The 21,642-nt window shown below is 42.4% G+C and overlaps 2 protein-coding genes across 3 annotated transcripts in view; one reads left to right on the top strand and one right to left on the bottom strand.

The window, feature by feature from the left end:
* The window catches only part of PRKCE (protein kinase C epsilon), a 279,822-nt gene extending 275,812 nt beyond the window's left edge, over positions 1-4,010 (bottom strand). For both annotated transcript variants that reach the window (XM_419464.8, XM_015283823.4), the window contains exon 1: positions 2,288-4,010. In XM_419464.8, coding sequence (XP_419464.3) covers positions 2,288-2,635 — 348 coding nt within the window. In that variant the 5' untranslated portion in view covers positions 2,636-4,010. The remainder of the gene's footprint in view (positions 1-2,287) is intronic.
* On the top strand, positions 2,634-5,543 carry LOC107052922 (translation initiation factor IF-2-like). Its single transcript, XM_046939384.1, has 3 exons — positions 2,634-2,669; positions 2,726-3,500; positions 4,481-5,543. The coding sequence occupies exons 1-3, from the start codon at positions 2,634-2,636 to the stop codon at positions 4,519-4,521; spliced, it is 852 nt and encodes a 283-aa protein (XP_046795340.1). The 3' UTR covers positions 4,522-5,543.
* The last annotated feature ends 16,099 nt before the right edge of the window (positions 5,544-21,642 follow it).

Here is a 21,642-nt window from a genome sequence, read left to right as displayed (position 1 = left end):
CAGACAATAACATATCAGGTCTTAGTCTTACACTGACTTAGGCCACGTGCATTTTCCTTGCCCTGTGACAGCTATTCAACTGATTTAGTTCAGAGAAGACTTATTTTTTGCAAGTTTTAATACAGACTCTAGACACTGATAATAATAAATCTACATACATCACTGCACACTCTATAGAGACGTCATAGCCACTGGCCCTATTTAAGTCAGTGGAATCTGATGGACAAACAGTGAGATTTTGTAAAAGCCAATTCTCTGGGGTTCCTTACCTATTAGCAGTGCAATAAACACACTCGGTATTACAATAACAGTGACACCTTTTGTAAAATTGGAGATTTTGGAAAAGTAAAATACAATTCTACAAATGCCTGCACCCTCTAGTTCCAACTGTGTTTCAGATGGGGTGGTGTTCTCTGCATATTATATGCGCTGCACAAGCACGGTGAGGACTTACAGCACAAAAATAAAATAAAAAAGAAGTAAATGATGCTTTAGATACCACATTATACCAAACTAACCAATTATGATCCGGTGCCACCTACTCAACTCTGTAACATCAACACACAACAGCAGTCACTCCCTTGTCTCCTCCCACCCAGTGGATGCTGGACAGCAATGAATCTTGGTGCATTAAAATACAGCATTTATCTGATTCAGCTATTTAGTTCCCCCCAGAAGCTGTTTACAATGAGCCCGTTAAATTCCACTATTTACCCAGGGAACAGGTTTGGATGTTTGAATTCACCTCAGAAATCAGAGCCAGGATGTACCCTCGCATGCCAGCCCACCAAAATTCAAACCTGGCATCAGTAACCTGCAAGGTCCTTCCAGATTTGGCAACGCACTCAGAACGTGTACCGCGCACAGAAGGAAAACATATTGTTATTCCTTCACTAAAAATCCATGATGATATCCTCATTCTATTGGTCACAACGATGAAATACTCTCTGATTTCAGAAGGACCACAACACGATTATCATTCAAGCCAGGTAAAAGGCATCTGCAATACTGCTGCATTTGTCTTTTCCTGATTTGGCTTTTTTTTTTTTTCCCCTCTGCCTATCACTGAGTTTTATGATGCGAGCTTACTTCTGTGTAGCCTTTATACAGCACCAGAATAATCTAGATCTTAATTATCACAATGTAACATGTAGCAGAAGTGGACAATATTTTGAAGTTGTAAACGTAGAAGTTGTAACAGTGAAGTTATTCAGGTCTTAATCAGCATAAAGAGAGCCTTCCCATTGTTCTGATGTCTCTTTATACCACTGCATCAAGTAAAGGAGCTTCAAAGGATTCGTGAAGCTCAGAGCTGTTAACTCTTGCTATTTTCACTTTGCCCTGGGTTCTTCACTTGCCAACAAAACATCACCCTAACCATAACAAATAAACACATAAAGATGAGTGTACACACTTCAGATGGATGGCCCGACGGGGCACGTTTAAAATTAGAAGGCAGTTACTATTGTTTTATACCTCTTATCTAAAGAATACGCCATTTAACCATTTAGCTGCAGAAATGTGTATATTCCTGTTTCCTGTGCTTCTTTTTGTTTTATTTTCAGCGCTAAATCACAGTACCTGAGGCAGTCAGACCAAGGATTTTGTGGCTTTTTTGTACTCCCACTGAGGCACGTTCGCCTCTGGGTCTTTGAGATGCAGTAGAAGCTGTACAGCACATTGTGTATACAGGAGGCATCTGCCTGCTTGGGGCCAAAATCCACCAGAATCCTTTTATCAATTTCAGGCATTTGAAAAAGCACTGCATCAGGTCTATGCATAAAGGTCCAGACCATCTAGGGGAAGGAGGAGCATCAACACTGATGCAGTGAGCTTTCAAGTGACACGATGGCCCCGAAGTGTCTGGTATCAGAGGTCAGACCTGGGTTTTTAAGGCTTGTCATGACCTCGTCACGGCTTTGTCACTTCACACTGAAATGAACACGGTCTAAAAGCTGGCTCTGGGTTTTGTCATACCATATGGATAGATCGGTTGAGGGGTTTTGAACAGCAAGATAACCGGACCTGTCTTTATGTAACACAATTTCAGAAGTGGTAATTATGCATCTCTTTGAGGCGCCGCATTTTTCTTTTTTCCCATACCTACAGATCACATGCATTAGATAGACAGTAACCATGACTATCTGGGCATAACAAAGTGCAGAAACAACGAAAAGCCTCCCGAGCCATGGCATGCCCTTGGCAACCGTGCTCTGCAATACAGATGTTGCACCCAGAGCAATGCCACCGATCCATGCACCTCTGTATGGGCAGCGTGAGCACTCACCCAGTCCTCGAAGTGGCGGCTCCCGTTCTGCAGCAGGTCCTCGAACTGTATAGTGCAGTTAGCTACAAAATCGTCGTACCCGATGGGGGCATCGTGGAAAACAGCCATCTCTATCTTCCTGCCGTTGCAAACATCGGTGACAAATTCATCGTTCCACGCGGGACTGTTGGTCTTTTGCTTGGTGGAGGTCTGCCCAATCCTGGAGTCGTCCACATTGAGAGCTATGTAAGGGTCCAGCAGGAAGGTCTGCGGCCTGGGGCCCACCGCATGCCTCAAGGACCACGCCGTGGGCTTCAGATTCACCGCCTCGCAGATCTTGATCTTCAGCAAGCCATTGAAAACCACCATGGCTGGACGGACGGCAGCACTTTCCCGGGATCAGGCACTGGCACGACGCGCTCGCACAGAGCGGAGGGAGGAGGGCTCGCCAATAAATAGGGGCAGGTCTGGGAGAGGGGGAGCGGGACGCCGTGCGGGTCCCCTCGCGTCGCCGCCGCCGTTACCTTGGATTATTTCGCCTTCGCTCTTGCGACACCCAGTGAATGCATTTATTTTCTCGCCCGTGCTTCTAACGGAAAACAAGGGAGGGGGGCCGCAGGGGAGGGGGAGGCTGCAGGAACCCCCGAAGGCGATCCCGATCCGGGCGGCGCGGACCCCGAGCAAAAGCCTCCTCCCCGCACCTACACCATAATCCCGGCCGGGGCTCCGCGAAGGGGGCAGCGCCGCGACCCGAGGCTCCCGCAGCCGCCAGCCCTGCCCGCCGGCGGCACAACAATACCCGCACACGCGAGGCGGAGGCACCGGCCGCCCCACCAGCCCTGCTACTGCGCGCTCCCCGCTCGCCCAGCGGCCGCCCGGGCACCTTCCAGCAGCGGCAGCGGCGGCCGCCGCCCGTCCCGCGCCTCCTCCTCCTCCTCCTCCGCCGCCGAGGCCGAGGAGCCGGCGCGGCGACCCCCGCGCATGGGGCGGGGGGGCGACGGCAGCGGAGCCGAGCGGGCCGCGCGGCTCTCGGCGGGCTCCGGCTGGGCGGCCGCCGCCCTGGCGATGGGCAGAGCCGCCGCCTCCCTCCCGCCGGCCGCCCCCCGCCCGCGTCCCTCCCTCCCGCCCGGCCGCCTCCCTGCCTGCCTCCCGCTCTCCTCCCTCGCTCGCTGCGCGCAGCCCAGCCCGCCTCCCGCCGCCGCTCCGCCGCTCGTGCAGGAAATGCGCAAAAGACGTCAGTGTGCGAGCGAGTGTGTGTGCGTGCGTGTGCGGGGAGCGCGGGCGGCGAGAGCGCGAGGGCGTGCGGAAACTTCGGCGGCGGGAGCGGCGCCCGGGCCGCCTTCCTCACCGCTCTCCGGCCCTCTCGGCTGCCTTTCACCGATTCGCGTCGTATTTTATTTCTTATTCTTTATTACTCTTTATTATCGCTGTTGTTACTCCCTCCTCCGTCCTCCTCCTCCTCCTCCCGGGATGAGAGTGGCGTGGAAAAAAAACATCCCCGATCGCCTTCCTCCCGGGCTTTAAATAGCCCCTCGGGGTCTACTCCTGTACTACCCGGGTCGCTCCGCGGCGCTGCCGCGCGCCCGCTCCCACACGGGCGAGGAACGGCTCTCCCCGGAGCTCGGATCGTTAGCTCCTCCCCAGTACAGCGTCGCCCCTCGGAGCCCTCCAGCCGCGCCCCGGCCCCGCGACGAACGGCGGCTGCGGAGCACCGCCGCCGCCTGACAGCGCCGAACCCCGGGCCGAGCAGCCTCCGCCCGCCGGGCCGCGGCGGCAGAGGCACCGTTACGTCAGCGGGGGCCGGGCCGGAGGAAGAGTTTCCCCGCGGTGTGCGAGCGCCGGGAAGTGCCGTGCGCCGCCGGGGGAAGCGGCCTCCCGCTGCCCGACAGGGAGGAACGCGGCTGCGTCCCGGCCCGGCCGCGGTGCGGGGCGCCCCCGTCCCCTACTCTGCCCCGGCTCGGCCCCACCGCCGCCGGCGCTAAGGGGAAGCGCCGCGGGGAGTAATCGCGGCTGTGCTGGAAAGATACTGAAAGGGGAAATAAATCTCCTAAAAGGGCACGCTTGCTATATTAGCGATTTGATTTTGGTCATCTTCGATGCCGTGGTGCTGACTGCTACGTTAAACAAACAGGAAACTGCACAGCGTGGCTTTCTCCTCTCCAGAACAATTTTGAGTTGGTGATTTCACCTGTCTCTCTCTTTTTTTTTTTCAAGAAAGTCACTGGGAAAGGGCTCTTGCGCAAGCTTTGAACTGACTTTACTATCCGAAGAAGAATGTCAGGCCAGCTCTTGTGTTCAGGAGGGCAGGTGGGGGAATTCAAGGCAGTGTGAAGGAAGAGCCCAGCTGCCAGGACGCACTCAAGTAAGTCTGTGAGAGATGAGCACCGAGGCTTGGATCTGCACCTCATATTCCTGACGCGGCAGCAGTGATCAGGTAGCCGTGTGTTTCTGAAGGCAGCGGCTCAGAGGCAGGCGCTGTGTGGAGCTGATGAAACAGCTCTGGCATCTGCGTTTGCAGTGTAGTTCCCAGGTAGAAAATGTGGTACTAATGAAGCCTGAGGGTCACGAGAGCATTCACATAATGGAAGAAAGCCTTTTTTGTGCCAGTTGCTGCTTCATCTGCTAGTAAAAGCAGTACGGTAACGTCTCCACGTTCATTATCCTGACAGTCCCCGAGTGCTGTCGTTTGATACAAAGCCATGATAAGGCCCAATTATAGGAGCCTTCCCTCCCAATTCAGCCTTCCCTGTGCTCCCAGCGGCTGTCACACATCTATCACTTGTTTCTGTAAAGGAGTGTGCTCACAGGCCCCATCAGAAACACCGAGATCACCCCCTTCTTCCCTCCCAACCCCATTCACATCCTAGAGTATATCATGCTACTTATTCAGCTGTGCACCCTCAATTCTAGTGTGCGAGGAAGAGCTCTGTAATTAAACTTTTCCTCTGGATGTGTTTGTGTAGCAGTGTAAACAGTATGCTCAATTTCCTGGAATATTGGAAAATGCAGAAGCTGAACTGATACAGTGTTTAATTTTGACTGATTACTTGTAAGAGACCTGCAACTATGTATAGTCTGAATGCCCCAGGTAGGATGTAAGTAAACACAGTCTCCATGGTGAGTTCAATAACCCCGTGTGTCTGCAAGGTCACACCTGCCTATGACAACAGCCTGAATCAATCTGGAATATTAACACAATATAGAGAACAATATCAATAAATCTCATATTTCACTAATTGTATATTTAACCTACTGGAAATACATGAGTACTTAGGCACTGGTGTCTAATTTGGCCCGTCTGATCTTTTCCATTTTCCACGCACTGAAACAAGCTAAGGTTTGGTTTCACATCTTTTTTAAGGAGATTGCCTGCATGAATAAGCATTTACAAACTGACTTAGCATCAGTTATATCTATCCTTACAATGGTTAGGAAAATGCACATACCTTAAATATTTTAATTTTTTATATATGAGGGCTGCTTTGAAAGTAACACCTCCTATTTTATTATGTTGGCTTGCATGGTCAGAGGTGGATGTTGGTGATATGGCAGTAGAGGCTGAACCTCCCCAGCAATATTTCATTATATTTTATTGCTGTGTGATAGATGGCAGGAGAGGAGCAGTCTGAAACGTGGCGTCTGACATGGAAGTGTGGATGGAGCAGAGGTGTGGAATTGGATTCCTCCATGAAGAAAAAAAATGCACTCATCAGTGCTTGCTGAACGTTTATGGAGACCAAACAGTGGATGTGAGCACAGTGAGGCAGTGGGTGGTGTGTTTCAGCAGTGGTGGCAACAACAGTGGGTCACCTCCACTGGCGCATGTAAGCTCTTGTTCATTGCAATACACAGGCATTACTTTCAGAGTGACCTACATACATATAGAATGAACTTTGGGAAAGCTTGCCTATATCTTTTACACTAAGCTGTTACTAACTTACCAAAGACCCTAGAGCAATATCCTTAAAATCCAGTAACTGAAGCACAGTGAACAGCATTACAAAACTTCCTGTAAAGGCCATCAGAAAAACAAACAGAGCAGTTAGTCTGAAAAATCCTAAGTGACAGCAAATATTCCAACTGCATGTGCTGTTTGCCACTTGAAAGAGTTTAAAATATTTGTTTCTTGATTTTAATTCTGTTGTGGGTTTGAGAGGCTTTGCTTCTTTAAGAACTGAAGAGCAAATGCTATTCCTTCTGTGTATCACACGGTTAAGGGCAAGATACAGCACATGCAAGATTTCTGCTGCAGAGGGACAATAGAAAGCACTCTACCTGTGTTTCTGTGTCCTATTGCAAAGGCTACAGCACTGTAGTAAACTGCATGCAGTCATCTGCAAAGAACAGCCTTTCAACACCTGCTTTTACTCCTCTAAACCAGTCTCTGCCTTCTCTGTTTGGTTTGCAGTGGCAGCGACATGGAAGGAGCGGGCAAGCTGTAGGCAGCTCGTTACCTTGAGTCAGCCCCTGACCTTTCCATGGCCCGTGAATCCTCCGAGCTCTATGGAGAAACAGCACTATCTGGTGGAGGGAGTGTGTAAAGTCCTGTCAGCCACGGGCTGGGCTCATTTGTTAGAGCTACAGTTGCAACTGCTCTAGCTGTGTTCTTGCCCAAAGTTGATAGTTTCGCCGTGGTTTCCAGAGATTATTTTTTTTTCTTTTAACAGTGCGAATGGCAAGTGAGTATATCCAGCTAAGTCTTTGTAAAACTGATGCTTTCATCAGTTTCTATTGCTTACCTGAAGAATTTTTTCACCCTCTGAGGAATGTTGGTATGTTTTCTGGATTTTTCTAAGCACAGCAATATGAAAGAAAGAGAGAAAAAAATGTTTAGGTTTAATTTTAAAAGAAGTGTTCTTTATTGAAGTTATATAAAGCAGATGCGAGTGGAATAAAATCAAACTTGTGTGTAAGGAGAAATTTTCAGAAACATTTCATGTCAAAAAATGAAATAAAACCCAGAACCCAGGTTATGAAGTTGTGAAACTTTGGCTCTGAATTGACTCTGGATGTAAACGCATTCATAGAACCACAGGATATCCCGAGTTGGAAGGGACCCGTAAGAATCATTGAGTCCAACTCCTGGATCAACACAGGAGCACCTAAAAATCAGACCCTATGTCTGAAAAGCATAATCTATGTAAAAGCATGTATGAAAAGCACCACATTGGTGAAGATGTTGGCTAGTATCAATATGTCCACTGAATTCCACTGAACTTAATGGATATTCTATTCTGCTAATTTATTCTTTTCTGCAAAGCTTGTACCTGAAGAACTTACTTAAGGCTCTCCTAATGTTCTCTGTGAAATGTCTTAGCATAAGAGAGCTTTTCAGTGTGTGGTTAACGCTTTCCAACTCTTTCTAGTTTAATTATACTTTTGGTATCATTCCCAACTACTTTTGAAAGAACGTGCTTAAACTCTACCTCTATTTGTTGCTTTTTCTTGTTAGTAAGTCTTTTAGAACATATCACAGAATCACAGAATTGTAGGGCCTGGAAGGGACCTCTAGAGATTGCCAAGTCCAGCCCCTTGGCCAAAATAGGCTCCCTAGACTGGATTGCACAGGTAGGCATCCAGGTGGGTCTTGAATATCTCCAGAGAAGGAGACTCCTCAACCTCTCTGGGCAGCCTGTTCCAGTGCCCCGTTACCCTCACTATTAAGAAGTTCTTACACACATTAGTGTGGAACTTTATATTTATAGACATTAATAAGATCCCCTCTCAGTCTTCTTTTCTCAAGGCTGAACAGACCCAGGTCACTCAGAGAGGTGTTCCAGGCCCTTTATCATCTTTGTCATATCTGCATGCAACTGATACAGGTTTGCAGGATTTCCTGCATTAAGGTACCTAGTTCTGGCAGACATGTTGACTTCAATGCAGTGGCCACCAGTCAGACTGACTTTAAGTATGTACCTGATTTTCTAGCCGAGACTGAAACCTGTGATATCATACTGTCTTAACAGTTCTTATCTGATTTAGACTACAGCCGGCATGAGCATATCTGCATGCAAAACAAACACATTTCTAAAGTTGTAGACCATATGCTTAGGTCACATTTAAACCAGAGACTTCTGACTCACCTGGTCAGGGCTGTAGATCTGTATGATCCCAGAAAAACACAGCTGTGCCAGCGACTCTCATCACTGTGTTTTTATTTTATTTTATTTTTGCTCGTGGATGGTAACTTTTTATACAAGTATAAAAATCTTTACCACTGTAATAGCTATCTGGTAAAATACAGTGGAATTCCCATACTGGAAATGTATCCCACGTATAGGCTTCCACTTGGTCTTCTACCTCAATCATCTCAGCCTTTATGCACACAGCTTTCCTTTTCAGCAGCATCTGCTGTAGATTTGCAGGATTGCTCTATTCTAGACCTGCAGCTGATGGAGAAATTTGTGAAGGGTAAAACCCAGGTGTGCTTTCAATTTATCAGCCTTCATGTGGAGAATTTACAACAAGTTTCTTGGGCAGGGAAGCTTGCAGGGTACTGACATTGCTCTGGAATATAATAAGAGCTTGTTGACATTCAGACACATTAAGATTGTCTTTTCTGGGAATAATTTTGGGACAGAGGAACAAGGATTTGCACCACCTTGCAGAGAATTTTGGAATAGATCAGACTGCAAGAGAGACCTCTCTGCCCTAAATCAGCCCCTCTACGTACATGAGGAGAGCCTTGGAAGAAGTGTACAACTCATTCTCTGTATCAGAAGATAGAAACATGAACTTCAGTCTTGCCTGTCTGGGTAATTTGTTCTGTTGCTTTCTGAGCAGCACACAGAAAAACAATCTATTACAGAGGCTGCTTAAAGGAATGATTTTGTATCATGGCAAAACTAAAAACAAACAAAAAAAGCCCACCTAAGGGCAAGTAGAGAGATTGGGTCTTTTCATTCCTTTCCTGTCTGCCAGTTAACAACTTAAAAGTGAGGAGCAAGCATAGTCTGTTGTTACATGCAATTCTGTTCAACATAGAATCATGGAATCACCAAGGATGGGAAAGACATCCAAAATCATCTAGTCCAACCATTCACCTATCACCAGTATTTCCCACTAAACTGTGATCATCAGGATAACATCTAAGCATTTCTTGAACACCTTCAGGGATGGTGACACCACCACCTCCCTGGGCAGCCCGTTCCATTACCTGACCACTCTTTCTGAGCAGTTTTTCATAATGTCCAGCCTGAATCTCCCCTGGTGCAACTTGAGTCCATTCCCTCTCATCCTGTTGCTGTTACATGGGAGAAGAGGCTGACCCTCACCTCACCACACCCTCCCTTCAGGCAGTTGTAAGGTCTCCTCTGAGCCTCCTCTTCTCCAAACTGAACAATCCCAATTCCCTCAGACACTTATAAGTCTTGTGCTTCAGACCCCTCACCAGCCTCTTAGCCCTTCTCTGAACACAAAAAAAGCCCCACCCCTGAGGCTGGACACCCACTGTGTTTTGGGATTGGTTGTCATTTATCCATAATCCTGTTGGCTTTCTACCTTTTTTTTATTTCTATCTGTAGAGTACAACAGCCCTACAACATCTCCTACTAGAAACTGTTCCCTACTTGAGGTAGACTTGAAAAGAAACTCTGTATTTGTCTCCAGGAAATGTATTTTTCTTTCTGCTTCCTCATACGCTGCTGGAGTGCAAACCATAAAACGTCCTGCAGGATACAGAAGAATAGGCAGAAAGGCCCATTGTTCTACTAAAGTAGATAAAGACAAGCTCATGCAAAGTCTAGGTGCAGGTGTTCCATATACCTTGTAAAATGTTAATATGTTTGAATTATGGGAGTCTGGGGGAAGACTCTAACTCCAGGTACACGAATGTTGTAATGAAAAAGCTCCATTAACTACGATGGGGAAACTGCAGGTCTGTGTAATCGAGATCACAATCTGCAATGGCTGGCATGCACTGGAAATTTTAACTTTAGTACTTCTGGGTACTGAGTGGGGCATCTGCACTGTAGTCAAAGGAAATAGCCATCTGAAGAATATATTCAGTATAAAAAGAACACACACTTCAAAAGTAGGTATTATCACCACTTCACAGAGAGAAGGACTGAGAAAGAGAATGATTAAAGTACTACATTTTGGAAGTTGCTCTGAATTTTGAGTGATTTAATTGCAAAATATCTCATGAAATATATTAGGTATCTTAAGCAGACCGTTGTGAGCATTTAGTCCTAATCACCTGCTTAAAATCAAATGTGAAGTCATTAACAGAGTCATTAATAAAATCCATATCTCACAGTTCCCACAGCCTTCCTCTGGCCTTTTCCCACGGTAGTGAAATCAAGAATTCACGCTTTTAAAATTGATAACGCAAGGCATAATAAAGAAGTGATGTAATGATTTATAGTATTTGGAGTATTGCCATTCAGGACATGTAGGACACGCTGAGCTTTGCTTTCTGCCTTGCATCATTAACCAGTTACAATTCTGCCCAGAGCCTTAAAAGGCCAGTAAGTATGTGCAGAACACAATACAATCTAAATGTCAGAATTCAGGACTCTCCAGAAGACATATTCTTGCAGGTGTCTTTGGAGAACTGAAACGTAGTATCTAGCTGCATAATTACATAAAATTCACCTATTTTAAGTTGCTAAAGCCACACTTTGTTTCCCAGTACAGGCAACAGTGTAAAATCTTTTAAGACATAGTTCCTGCTCCAACACATTGCTCATGAGGGAAGGAAGGAGAAAGTGTTGGGGGAAAATTACAAAGTGTGGACTGACAGAAATGTATTTTCTCACACGATTATGCCTAATGGCATAACAGGCTAGAAAGCTGCTGACCACTAAGTTACGTAAATATATTATATATATATACATAACTTCAGAGTTCAAATGCAGCATAAAAACATAGAGGATCATCTTATCACAATTACTCCCCCACAGTTTATTTTACTTTTATTTCTTCTTATTGTGTTATGGATTTGGTTGGGAAGTTTTCACACTCCATTATTCTTCTGCATTCAGGTGCCCAAAACATGCGCCTCACCATCGGTCCACCTTAAAGCTTTGTTCTGTTTGTCTTAGCTTTTTCTCAGCTGGGTTGTGGAAGATCTCAATAATGAAACTGTCATGAAGAATTTCATCCTGAAGCATAATTTCTAATGCAACACAAGACAAGTAGAAAATAAAGGATGTGATCCTATGAAGCAGGTACTCTTCTGGCAAGACAACACACGATCCAATCCCACCAAAGCAAATGATGAGCCCATGCAGAAGTGCAACAGATCTGGGTTAACATTTCTTGGCTAGTAGTTATACCTCTGTAACTTCATTAAATGTCTACAAAACTTCCACACATCAACCCTCAGAGCACACTCTTGGACTTTATAGATTTCATTTAGGATTTGATGGCCATTCTATGAAGGCCAAAAACATTTATATTTGATCTAATTAGAAAACAGGTTTTCTTCCTTAGGAAAAATCAAGGAAAATGAGACTGGAGTTTTGTTTTCTTGTTTGTTTCAATTGTATCTAAACACACTTAGAAACATGTCAAAACTTCTAGGCCTTTAGCAGATAACGTCTAAGAGACATTCTTTTGCTCCCTACCATAAATCATAAATACTTCAGGCCTAGGATATATCAAGCATCTGGGGACAAGAAGAAAAAAAGGAAAGTCATAGACTACAAATTTTCAGTGTCTGAAAACAATCTAGCTCTTGGGTGAAAATAATCCACCATGAAATTTAAGGTTTTCATATGAAAAAAAAAGTGCTTTTTTTGGTTTTTGTTTTGTTTTGTTTTTTGTTTTTAATTTTATTTTAAGGAAAGCAGACTAGCAGACTCCCTTTAGAGAAACACGTGAGAACTGACTGCTTTCATCTAGATCTCATACAATTATGTTGGTTAGTGGACTTAAACAAATACAAGGGTACTTGCCCTAATGCTGCTCATGTTGAGTCAAGCAGGTAACTGATCTAAATGAATCAAATGTAGGGCTGCTGACTCTTGCCAAATTCAAGGTAGGACAAGTTGTCCGAATGATTATTTCCAGGTAGGCTGAATACTATCTAATGTGTCCAGATTAGATTTCTTACAGCATTTCTTAGAATAGATTAAAAAACAAACAAACAAATAAACAAAAGGGAAAAGATTAAACATTAATAAAAACCTTGTGTACTTATTTTTTTCTATTCTTCCTGTAACTGTGAAAATATTTGGATGAAAATGTGTGTCAGGATCATAAGAGCACAACGTTTTTCTAAAAGGCTGTTCAACATTCCTGTCTATAATATTAACATAACTGGAGGAGTCCTCTGGGAGATCCTCAGTGTCTGTGGTGTTAACGTTCTGTCTGATCCCAGTGAATATGGTGTCCTTCACTCATCCTTACTGGGAGTGGAAGAAAATCACTCCATCTAGAGGACTGGATGTGATACATGAAAAAATAGCATAGAGAAAATACTAATGTTCCCGTTTCTGAATTACTCTCCTTTTCTCATAGGTATCACAGTCCTCACAATACCTCATTCTTCGTAAGACAAAAATAGTTTATAATAATTCAGTTCATGCAGTCAGTCATTGTTTCACTTTTGTTTCCCCCCATTCGTTTTTATGATTATACTGATATTTACATATTTTTGTAACCCTTTCAAAGTAAGGAGATTTCTGGTTTGTGCTCTTATGATCTAGTTTGTGTTTGACCTTTTAGCACTAGATTTAGCCAACAAACATAGAAATGTTGGTGCTTTATTACAATTAAATGTATTAAATTAAAGGAGAACCGTTCTTTTATGTACCTCTTCCTCCAACAGTTAGAATTAGCTTACACTTGCTCCAAAATACAGAAAACTGCTATACACAGTAAGGAGTCATAAGGGAGAGAGGAGGGAAAAAGAGTAAGCAATCAGGTTGAAAACTGTGGTATGGTTTTATATTTAATAAGCATTTGTTATCACAGAAATGGCTATTACATAGTACGATCAAAGTAGAATTCCATTTTTGATTCTAAAATATTTTCCAAGTCTGTGCTAATATTCTTATACCTTTACAAAATGCTTCTTCTGAACTGAAGATTTTCTGTCTTTTGCTGATCTTCTTTTTCCTAATATATATATAGAAGTTTGAGTAATATAATTCCAAACATTTCTGAGTTATGTGTGGATTAACATAATATTTTTCAGATGTTTCAGTAGCATATTTTGTGTCTGAATCGTTCAATAATGGCAGAGAATGGAGACACAATACCTAGCATTTTGTTGGTTCTGTGCTTTTGTTTTTCTTAAGTGGGCTGCAGCCCAGGCTGATATAGGGGCATCCTCATCCTTCAGGTCTTCAGAGCAATAGGTACAGGAAACTTGGGCAGCTATTCTTCTGCATTATCTACTGCAGTGGTCATCTGTTATTACACTGTGTCTCTAAGAGAGAAAAAGAAGGAAGAAATGCAAGATACAGGGTAGTGGAGCCAGGCCATAGGAAAGAGAGCAAAAGGGGAGAAATGGGAGCATCCTTTGACAGTGTGTGTATCAACAACTGGCATAATACTGGGACATAATTGTGACACTGGGTTATCACCCACCAGCAGTATTATTACTGTTGTTACAGAACAGGCACCACTGAAGTATAGGCTGTTACTTGTTGTCATTTTATTTGACAACGAGCTGAGAACACAAATGTCCTCATTTTTAGGGGAAGCTGATGTTGAATTCCTGCAAACTTACTGAAATACAAAGAGACAAACCAAACAAGTTAATATGATTTTGTTTCCCATAGTGAACCTTCCTTGTTATCTTATTTCTTGTCACACTACTGTCAGGTCTAATAACATAGATGTCAACTTCAGCTCTGAATTAAGTTCAGAATTTGTCTTGCTGATTTCTTCAGCAATAAAATCTTCAATCACAGCCTGTCCAAGATACAATTGAGCGAGATTCTACTTTTTGGGTTGTGACAGATGTATTCCTGCATCACTCCTGTTTATTCATAACTTTTTACAGGTTTGCATAGGCTTTTCCCTATATTAAATATGGCTTGCTCTCATTTATTCCTGTTTGAGTAAACTCATGCTGTTCCTTTTCAGATTCAGGTTACTACACAGTCCATCCCCGCTCTGCCTCAATATGTCTCTTCCTAATAAGATGTCAGCATCCTTTTCTGATCACTGTCTTTAACAAGCAGGCAAATCTCCTTTCCCACATTTTAATTCAAGTGCTTTTCCTATGCTGCCCTTAAGCCGTGGGGGTGCCTGTCCACCTATTCAGTGTGCTTCACAGATTTAAACCCTCCTTTACTACATGGCAGGTAGATGTGCCCAGTACTGCTCTGCTTCTGTTCTGTCATTTGGCACACAGCTTGGCAGGGTCCTGCTCCACCACAGCAGCTCCTAGTTGCTGTGATAATATTAACAACAGTAAGGACTGAATCAGCAAAAGGTATTTCATAGGAATAGACTTGTGTTCTTTCTGACTGGTCGATATACAAAGACAGCTTCATCTCAAAAATCACACACAAGAAAAGAAACAAGTGACTTTCAAATCTTCTGTAGGTGCCCTCTGTATTTTTCACATCTGAACTTCAGTTAAAAGTCGTAAAGAATGAGCAAGCTTTCTAACTCTGCCTGAGTTAGCAAACAGCACTCCCTCCATTTATAGACAGTGAGTCTCTACCCTTCAATAAAGGATAGAGACCACTGTAAATGTACATCCAAAGATACTTAACCAGCGCTTCGTCCTACCAGCAGCACAATCCTCAAGCTATTTACCTTCCCTTTCAAGGATTTGTCATATCTGTATTGATACATCACTTCTGATCTTATCTGCTAGCAACTTACCTTGCTTTTGCTACCTATCACAGACATTTTAAAGATGTTTTTTTTAAAGATTTTCAAAATAATATTTCCTAAATAATACATCTGAATTCCTATGGTCTCCTAAATCCATTGTTAAGCATTTGTAAATCTTAATGACAACAAAATCTTGCATTACCATATATTCAGTGAAATGACTAAATTTCTTTACTGAAATGACAGCTAAGGTAGGCAACTAAAATGAGAACTGAGCAGCTAATGGAGTAACACTTCATTTAGGAATGTGAGGAAGTATAATATGCCAAGCACATCATAAATTAAGTCTCATAGCATTGCAGAATTATGGCTGCAAAGTCACAGTGTGTATGTAGATGGGAGTCAGCAAATACTTGTAGATGTGATGGAAGCTCAGAATTTCTCTTTAATATTGTAATGTGTTCACTGGTATTTTATTTACAGAAGCAATTGCTTCTGGCTATATATAGTTACTGAAATAGTTATTTTGCAAAAATAGCAACCAAGTTTTATGTGTCAACATTATCCATTCACTGGAATTTTTTGAACTTCTTGTCAGAGAATGACCGGTCTGCTATGGTGAAGGATAAAAAAAAAAGACATGAAATCAATGAAACTCTATTTTCCAGGCCCATTATTCCTTCTAAAGCAGAGGCTGCTGAATTGCTGTTTCTTGACTCTAACAACATTGCTTTAGATTTAGCAGAGGTGAGATATTAAATTAGTTTATGCTACCTCCAAAGTTTTGGCCTGGTTACAAAATACTGTATGCACTTCAGACTGAACAGGTTTTGTGACCAATTCTGCAGGACTGACTGCACTTTAAAAGCAAACGAACAAACAAATAAAAGCTTGTCACAAGGATTCCCAATAAATGATCTTCAAAGTATTGTTAATAAAACGGCAGGCAGCTGTACTAGTAAAAAAGACTTACACACATTACAGGCACAATCAGAAAGCAAGGTGTGACTTCATCAAGGGAAAGCCATGCCATGATCTAGCTGCAGTCATCAGTTCCAGAACTGATAGATACAAAGGGCAAAGTTTTGCAGCCTTCTCAGTTCAGCCCTAGGACCAGGCTAATCAATCTCCAGACATGGAATTTCAGGTATGTGAAAAAGGCCTTAAGTAACTTTACTTTGATGTTTACAGTGAGGTGGACTTGGAAACATGCATAAAAATCTCTTGAAATCTTTTGACTTGTAAGCACCATCTTACTTTCGAAGATGGACAAGGAAAGGAAATGATCACCAAGAAATGAAGTTCTCTGTGTGATCACTTGTGTCACATGCAGTACTAAGGATACAATTTGCCTATATACAAACACTCTTGTTTCAAAATTATCCACAGATTGTTTCATAGAAACGGCAAAAGTATGTCTGTATAAATTATTCTGCCAATAAGTAACAGACAAAAGCAAACAGATACTGTCTGTGTGCTGGAACTGATGAATTTTTTTCCGACAGGAGTTTTCAGTTACTAAAATCTAAGATTGTTCTGTGCTAATATTTGAGCATATCAGAGTCATTATTTACCCTCACACACCGTTTTGGGAGACATTATTGGCAGGACATTTTACTGATGAGGAACTGATGCACAACAGAAAGAGCAACTTACCAAGGTCACACAGGACGTCTGTAGTAGAGGAGGAAATTGAATCTGAGATTCAGATTAATGTTCCCTAGACCAAAGCCCTTTTCATATCTTGCTGAAAGCATCTGATCAATTTGCAAGCACTTAGCTGCTACTCGAACAGATGGGAATAATGCACACTTTCTGAGGCCGCTCTTCTTGGCAACATCATCTCCTGCTTTCAGAAGAGATGGATTTAATCTGTCCATAACGAGTCACATGGCCTTGTGGCTGCTGAAGGTCCTGACCTGGGCGCTTCCACAGAGGCAACAAAGGAAACTGAGACTGATTTGTCTCTGAGACTTCCTAGTCCCACATAGAGAAAACTGCTAGGCAAATGCATATGGAAAAATACATATGGTAAAGTAAACAGGATAAAGGCTTTTATATGGATAATAGTTTCCCTATTACTGTATTATATGGGTAATTCAGTAATGCTGGTTTTTGTTGGTTGGTTGGACTATGAGTGAAATACTTTACTTCTGATTCCCCTAAGTGAAACTGTTTCCAAAAAACTGTCATAGCCCCCGAAGAACTCCATAGTAATCTTAAGCATGCTTATTTACAGAAATCAGAACTGATTTCTGCAGACATAGAATTGCCCTTGAGAAATCCCTAAGCCAGTGCTTACTTCTGATTCTGAAGAGACCATAATCTTCGAATTAGATGTGTGTGGAAACTCATGAACAACAGCCTACACTTCAGTCTAAACATTTTTTCATCCCTTACCTTCGTTCCATGATTTCTTTTCTCATCTCCTTACATATACAGTCTTGATGTATTAACACGTAACAGAGATTCAGGAGTAGTTCTGCAAAACAGTTGCCAGGATTGACTGAGAGAAGAACCATACCATAGTACTTCATGCAGCTGTGCAATTAACAGATCAAGTATGGAATACCAGTGGATTTTGAAGTTGTAGGATATGGTCCTGGACATGGTGTTGGACTATGAAAGCTGGTTGTAGTGTATTCTTCAAAGTAGATACGAGCATGGAGGACTCCCATTCTGCAGTTGTGGAGGTCACATTAGTTTTCTGGATAGGCAGGGCATAGGATGAAATTAGGGTCTGACTAAAGCAGTAAGCTTACCATAGTGATGTATGTAGCTTTGTGACATGTAGCTTTGATTTACAAGCACTCACTACAACACCAAATAAAAATAGCAGTGCCTTGTCCAACTGACAAGTAGAAAATATGAATACAGTGAAAATTATTTTCTGACAGATCTCAGCTTTTGCTGACTGATCTGTCTCAGTCTGACTCAGCTGACTCAGTCCCAAAACAAATGGTTACTTAATACAGATCACCCATATCGCTGCTAGACACACGATAGTGGTCAGAAGTCAGAGGCACAGATGAAGATAGTATCACACCATATTTTTGTACAAACACAGGCAGTCAGATGGTCTCCCTCTCAGAGACAATTCAGTATAAATATAAGAAAGGGAGGAACAGAAGAAAACAAAAACAGATGGGGATTGCAAAAGCATTTTGAGATAATATTGGCAAGATCGACTATTACTCCACTGGCCATTCTCTTCTAGGACTTGAAGACAAAGAAAGATTAAGGAAGTTTTAAAGCAGGACATGTTTCTCACAGATGCTCTTATCCCCGCATTGCTTGCAAGAGGCTTTTTCTAATTAATTGGGAAGTTACTACTTTTTCTTCTGCAAGGTTACACTAACAGGTGCAGACAGATGCAAGCAAGCTGTGCTCATGCTCTGAGTTTCCCAGATATAAGCTAGCTTCTTTCTGGAGGATGTAGAGTCATGCTAATGTGGCACTGTGCCCAAACCAACATACCCTGCCTCTCAGCAGTGCTTATTAGCTGAGGCTCATGCAGTTATCTTACTTCTGGACTGGAGCCTTCCTGTGTTGGACAAGCTCAGGGCACAGGCAGAATTCTCATGTCTGTCTGGCTTTCCTTGTGTACAGATATCACAACATTCTGCTACCTTCGGTTGAGAAGCAGTCTGTTAAAAACCAATGATTCTCTTCTCCCTGTTACACTCCTAAGGAAATTTTTGTCAGTCTGCCAAGATGATAGCAAAATACATGAACAACTCATGGTTCAGCTCAAACTGTCACCAAAGCAGCACTAGTGGCTGCAAAAGAAGCTAACTTATGAGCTGCCACTACTGAGGTGGAAAACAGAAGTATAGATGACATTGTTTATGAAGCCTGAGTACAGACCATATGACCCTCAGCATGTTCTTGCATCATAGCCAAGAGCCAGGTTGCACGCTCATACCATAAGTAATCCAGCCTCTGCCACCAGCGGTTGATTTTTGGGAACACTGTGAAGGACTGGACTTCTTTCAGTTCTGTAGGAGGAGAGAGAAAGACCCAAACACATTGCTCTAGTGGTTCCCCTGGCACTTCAGGTGGCATGATTTTTACAACTCACAGAAAAAGGGAAAGAAATGCAGCTATGCTGGTGTTTCTTCCCACTGACCACTGTTAGGATCCATAATTCATTGTTCCTATGCTAAGATGGCAAATTCCACTGGTTTTGTATTGAACTACGGCAACTGGAGAAAAGATACTGGATCCAAACCCCACTGGCAATGCAATATATGGCACAAGTACACTCAATTTAGTTTTTACATTTCTGTCAAGTTTAAGAAATTGCACTCAACCGTGCAAGAAAGCTACTGAGAATGGAAAATGAAGGACTTGGTGTGAGGGATAAGTAAAATTCAAGTTGCTTCTGAGATGGTAATTTTGTTTCCTTATGGTTATTTCACTTTGCTATTCTCACATTTTTCCATGGGATGCCTACATTCATCAGTATATATTTGCACAGTGGGTAGAATACAGGTAACACGAGTAATTCTAAGTACGCTCTTTGGTTTGGTTTTGCAGCCTAAATGATATTCTCCAAACACAACTTAAAAAAAATGCATCAAGCATACAGATTTGTGAAATAACATTTACACTAATACGTAGATGAAGGATTTTTCTGTGGATGTACCTGGAGTGATTTTTGCAAGCAAATATAAATGTATTTCATCCCTCCTGCAGACTCCTAGGTAGCCACAACAGCACAAAGCTGCAGTTCATACACACTCCATTTGCACGTTCTAGTTGTTAAGTGATGCAGCAGCTACATGGCTTTTGGCCAGTGCAGAGCGTAGATTGATCTTTTGCTTGTAAAAGACTGCATAGCCTTACCTAATACTAAAATATCTCTAAGCCCAAGTTTGAAAAAACATTCTATTTGGGGTAATACAGGAATAGACTGACATTTAAGTCCCTTAAAAAACAGATGGATAATCAATACTTAAACTTAGTTATATGCCTTAATCTGCTTTTTTACTATTTTGCTATCCTGAGTGATCATAAATATGTGCTTTCCTCTGTGGAACTCTAAAACCATTAACACACAGCAGTTCAGACAATGTTTTTTTTGGTGTGGAGTGTAACCCTTATCACAGAACAATAACACAAAAGCAAGCATTGCATGTGGGGCATGAAAAGCTATTTCACTTTGTAACTAACTCACCCTGCATTTGAAAGTAAATCTTACACATTTGAGAAAATAAATACTTAACTATAGATTTTATTCAGAATGATCCACATTAGGGAGTTTCAAATGTTATATTCCTAACTTGAATTTACAACTGCTTGGTTCTTTTGAACTGACCTCTGAAATAATGGGGTAAATGCCTTTTTAGAGGCTTAGAGAGAAGTCAATCTTAATCCTTTGCAGCAGGGGTCACTATAAACAAATCTACAAAACTCTGCCAGCATAAAATACATGTATCAGAACAGATAGTAAAATTACTACTTATAAGTAAGAAAGCATCACTGCATGTGAACATTAAAAAAGAACATTTTTATCCAGATAATTTCTGTAAAATCAGCTGTACAGACGTAGCTCTTCCTCACAAGAGTGGTGACCTAATTTCAGAGTATTAATAGAACAGAAATAAAGTTGACTCCTTGATATGCACTCAGGGATAGGAATTTTAATGCAATGCATCAAAGGAGTCAGATGACACAGGCAGTATTTTTATACAATGCAAATTTTCACTGTAAGTCTTACAAAACATAATCAGACCAACTGCTTAAATGTGATTTCTAAGCTATTTATAATCACAATCTTTTGTCCTTATCTACATAGTGTACTGGGTTCTTGTATTTCAAGGTTACTTCCCAGTTGGTGTAAGAGCAGCATTGGAGCTGAAACATAACAAATCAGAATCTTACCTATTACAAATAAAGGTATTTCAGCTGAATAACTGTCTGAAGTTCTAATGTGACTTAATACGTATGACATTGGTCAGTTAGATTACATGAATTTAGTCATAGCAGTGGATATTTCCCCAGTATGAGACTAAACCACTTTGTTTGGCTCTTACTAGGACAAAGCTCCAAGTGAAACAGCTCTGTGCCTGCAAACACTTATGCACTCAATTGCCTTTAAACATGTGAATAATCCTATTGAGGTCTACAAGTTAGGTCTTCAACTTGTGTAAATCACAGGCCCTATTTGTATCAGCAGGGCTATGACAGTTTATATCAGCTGCAGATTTGGCACATACAACTACATGCATAAAGACACACGTGCATAATTCTGTCTCTGGGCCCCTAAAAACTGTAGAGGTCAGGTAAATTTCATGGAAAGACAGAGAATGCATTGAACATTACTGTGTTTAAAGTAATTCTAGACTGTTAAACATACATTTATTGTGAAGTCAAGATGAAAAATTATGAATTATTTAAGTTTATTACACCTTAGTTCTATTTAAGAAGTTACCATTCCAGGGCGCGAGGACAGCTGGCTGGTAGTTATGACCACAAGTTACAAATATTTATGATACAAAGCAGAAGACCTTTTAGGGTAATGGAAGCATTAAAGGCAGCTTCAGTGTAACAGCCTACTGCTCCACTCCTGAAGCAATGACTTCAGAAAACCAGAACCCATTAACTTTCACATAAGAGACAGGCTTCACAGG

Source organism: Gallus gallus, chromosome 3 (genome assembly GCF_016699485.2).
Source record: "Gallus gallus isolate bGalGal1 chromosome 3, bGalGal1.mat.broiler.GRCg7b, whole genome shotgun sequence".
In the NCBI taxonomy this organism is placed as follows: domain Eukaryota; kingdom Metazoa; phylum Chordata; class Aves; order Galliformes; family Phasianidae; genus Gallus; species Gallus gallus.
This window is presented reverse-complemented; position numbering and strand designations above follow the sequence as displayed.

Excerpts from the sequence above, each read along its gene's own strand:
- LOC107052922 (XM_046939384.1), top strand. The coding sequence starts at position 2,634 with ATGGCTGGACGGACGGCAGCACTTTCCCGGGATCAG. Across the intron at positions 2,670-2,725 it reads CAGCACTTTCCCGGGATCAG|GGGCAGGTCTGGGAGAGGGG; the intron begins GCACTGGCACGA and ends GCCAATAAATAG. Across the intron at positions 3,501-4,480 it reads GCAGGAAATGCGCAAAAGAC|AAAGTCACTGGGAAAGGGCT; the intron begins GTCAGTGTGCGA and ends TTTTTTTTCAAG.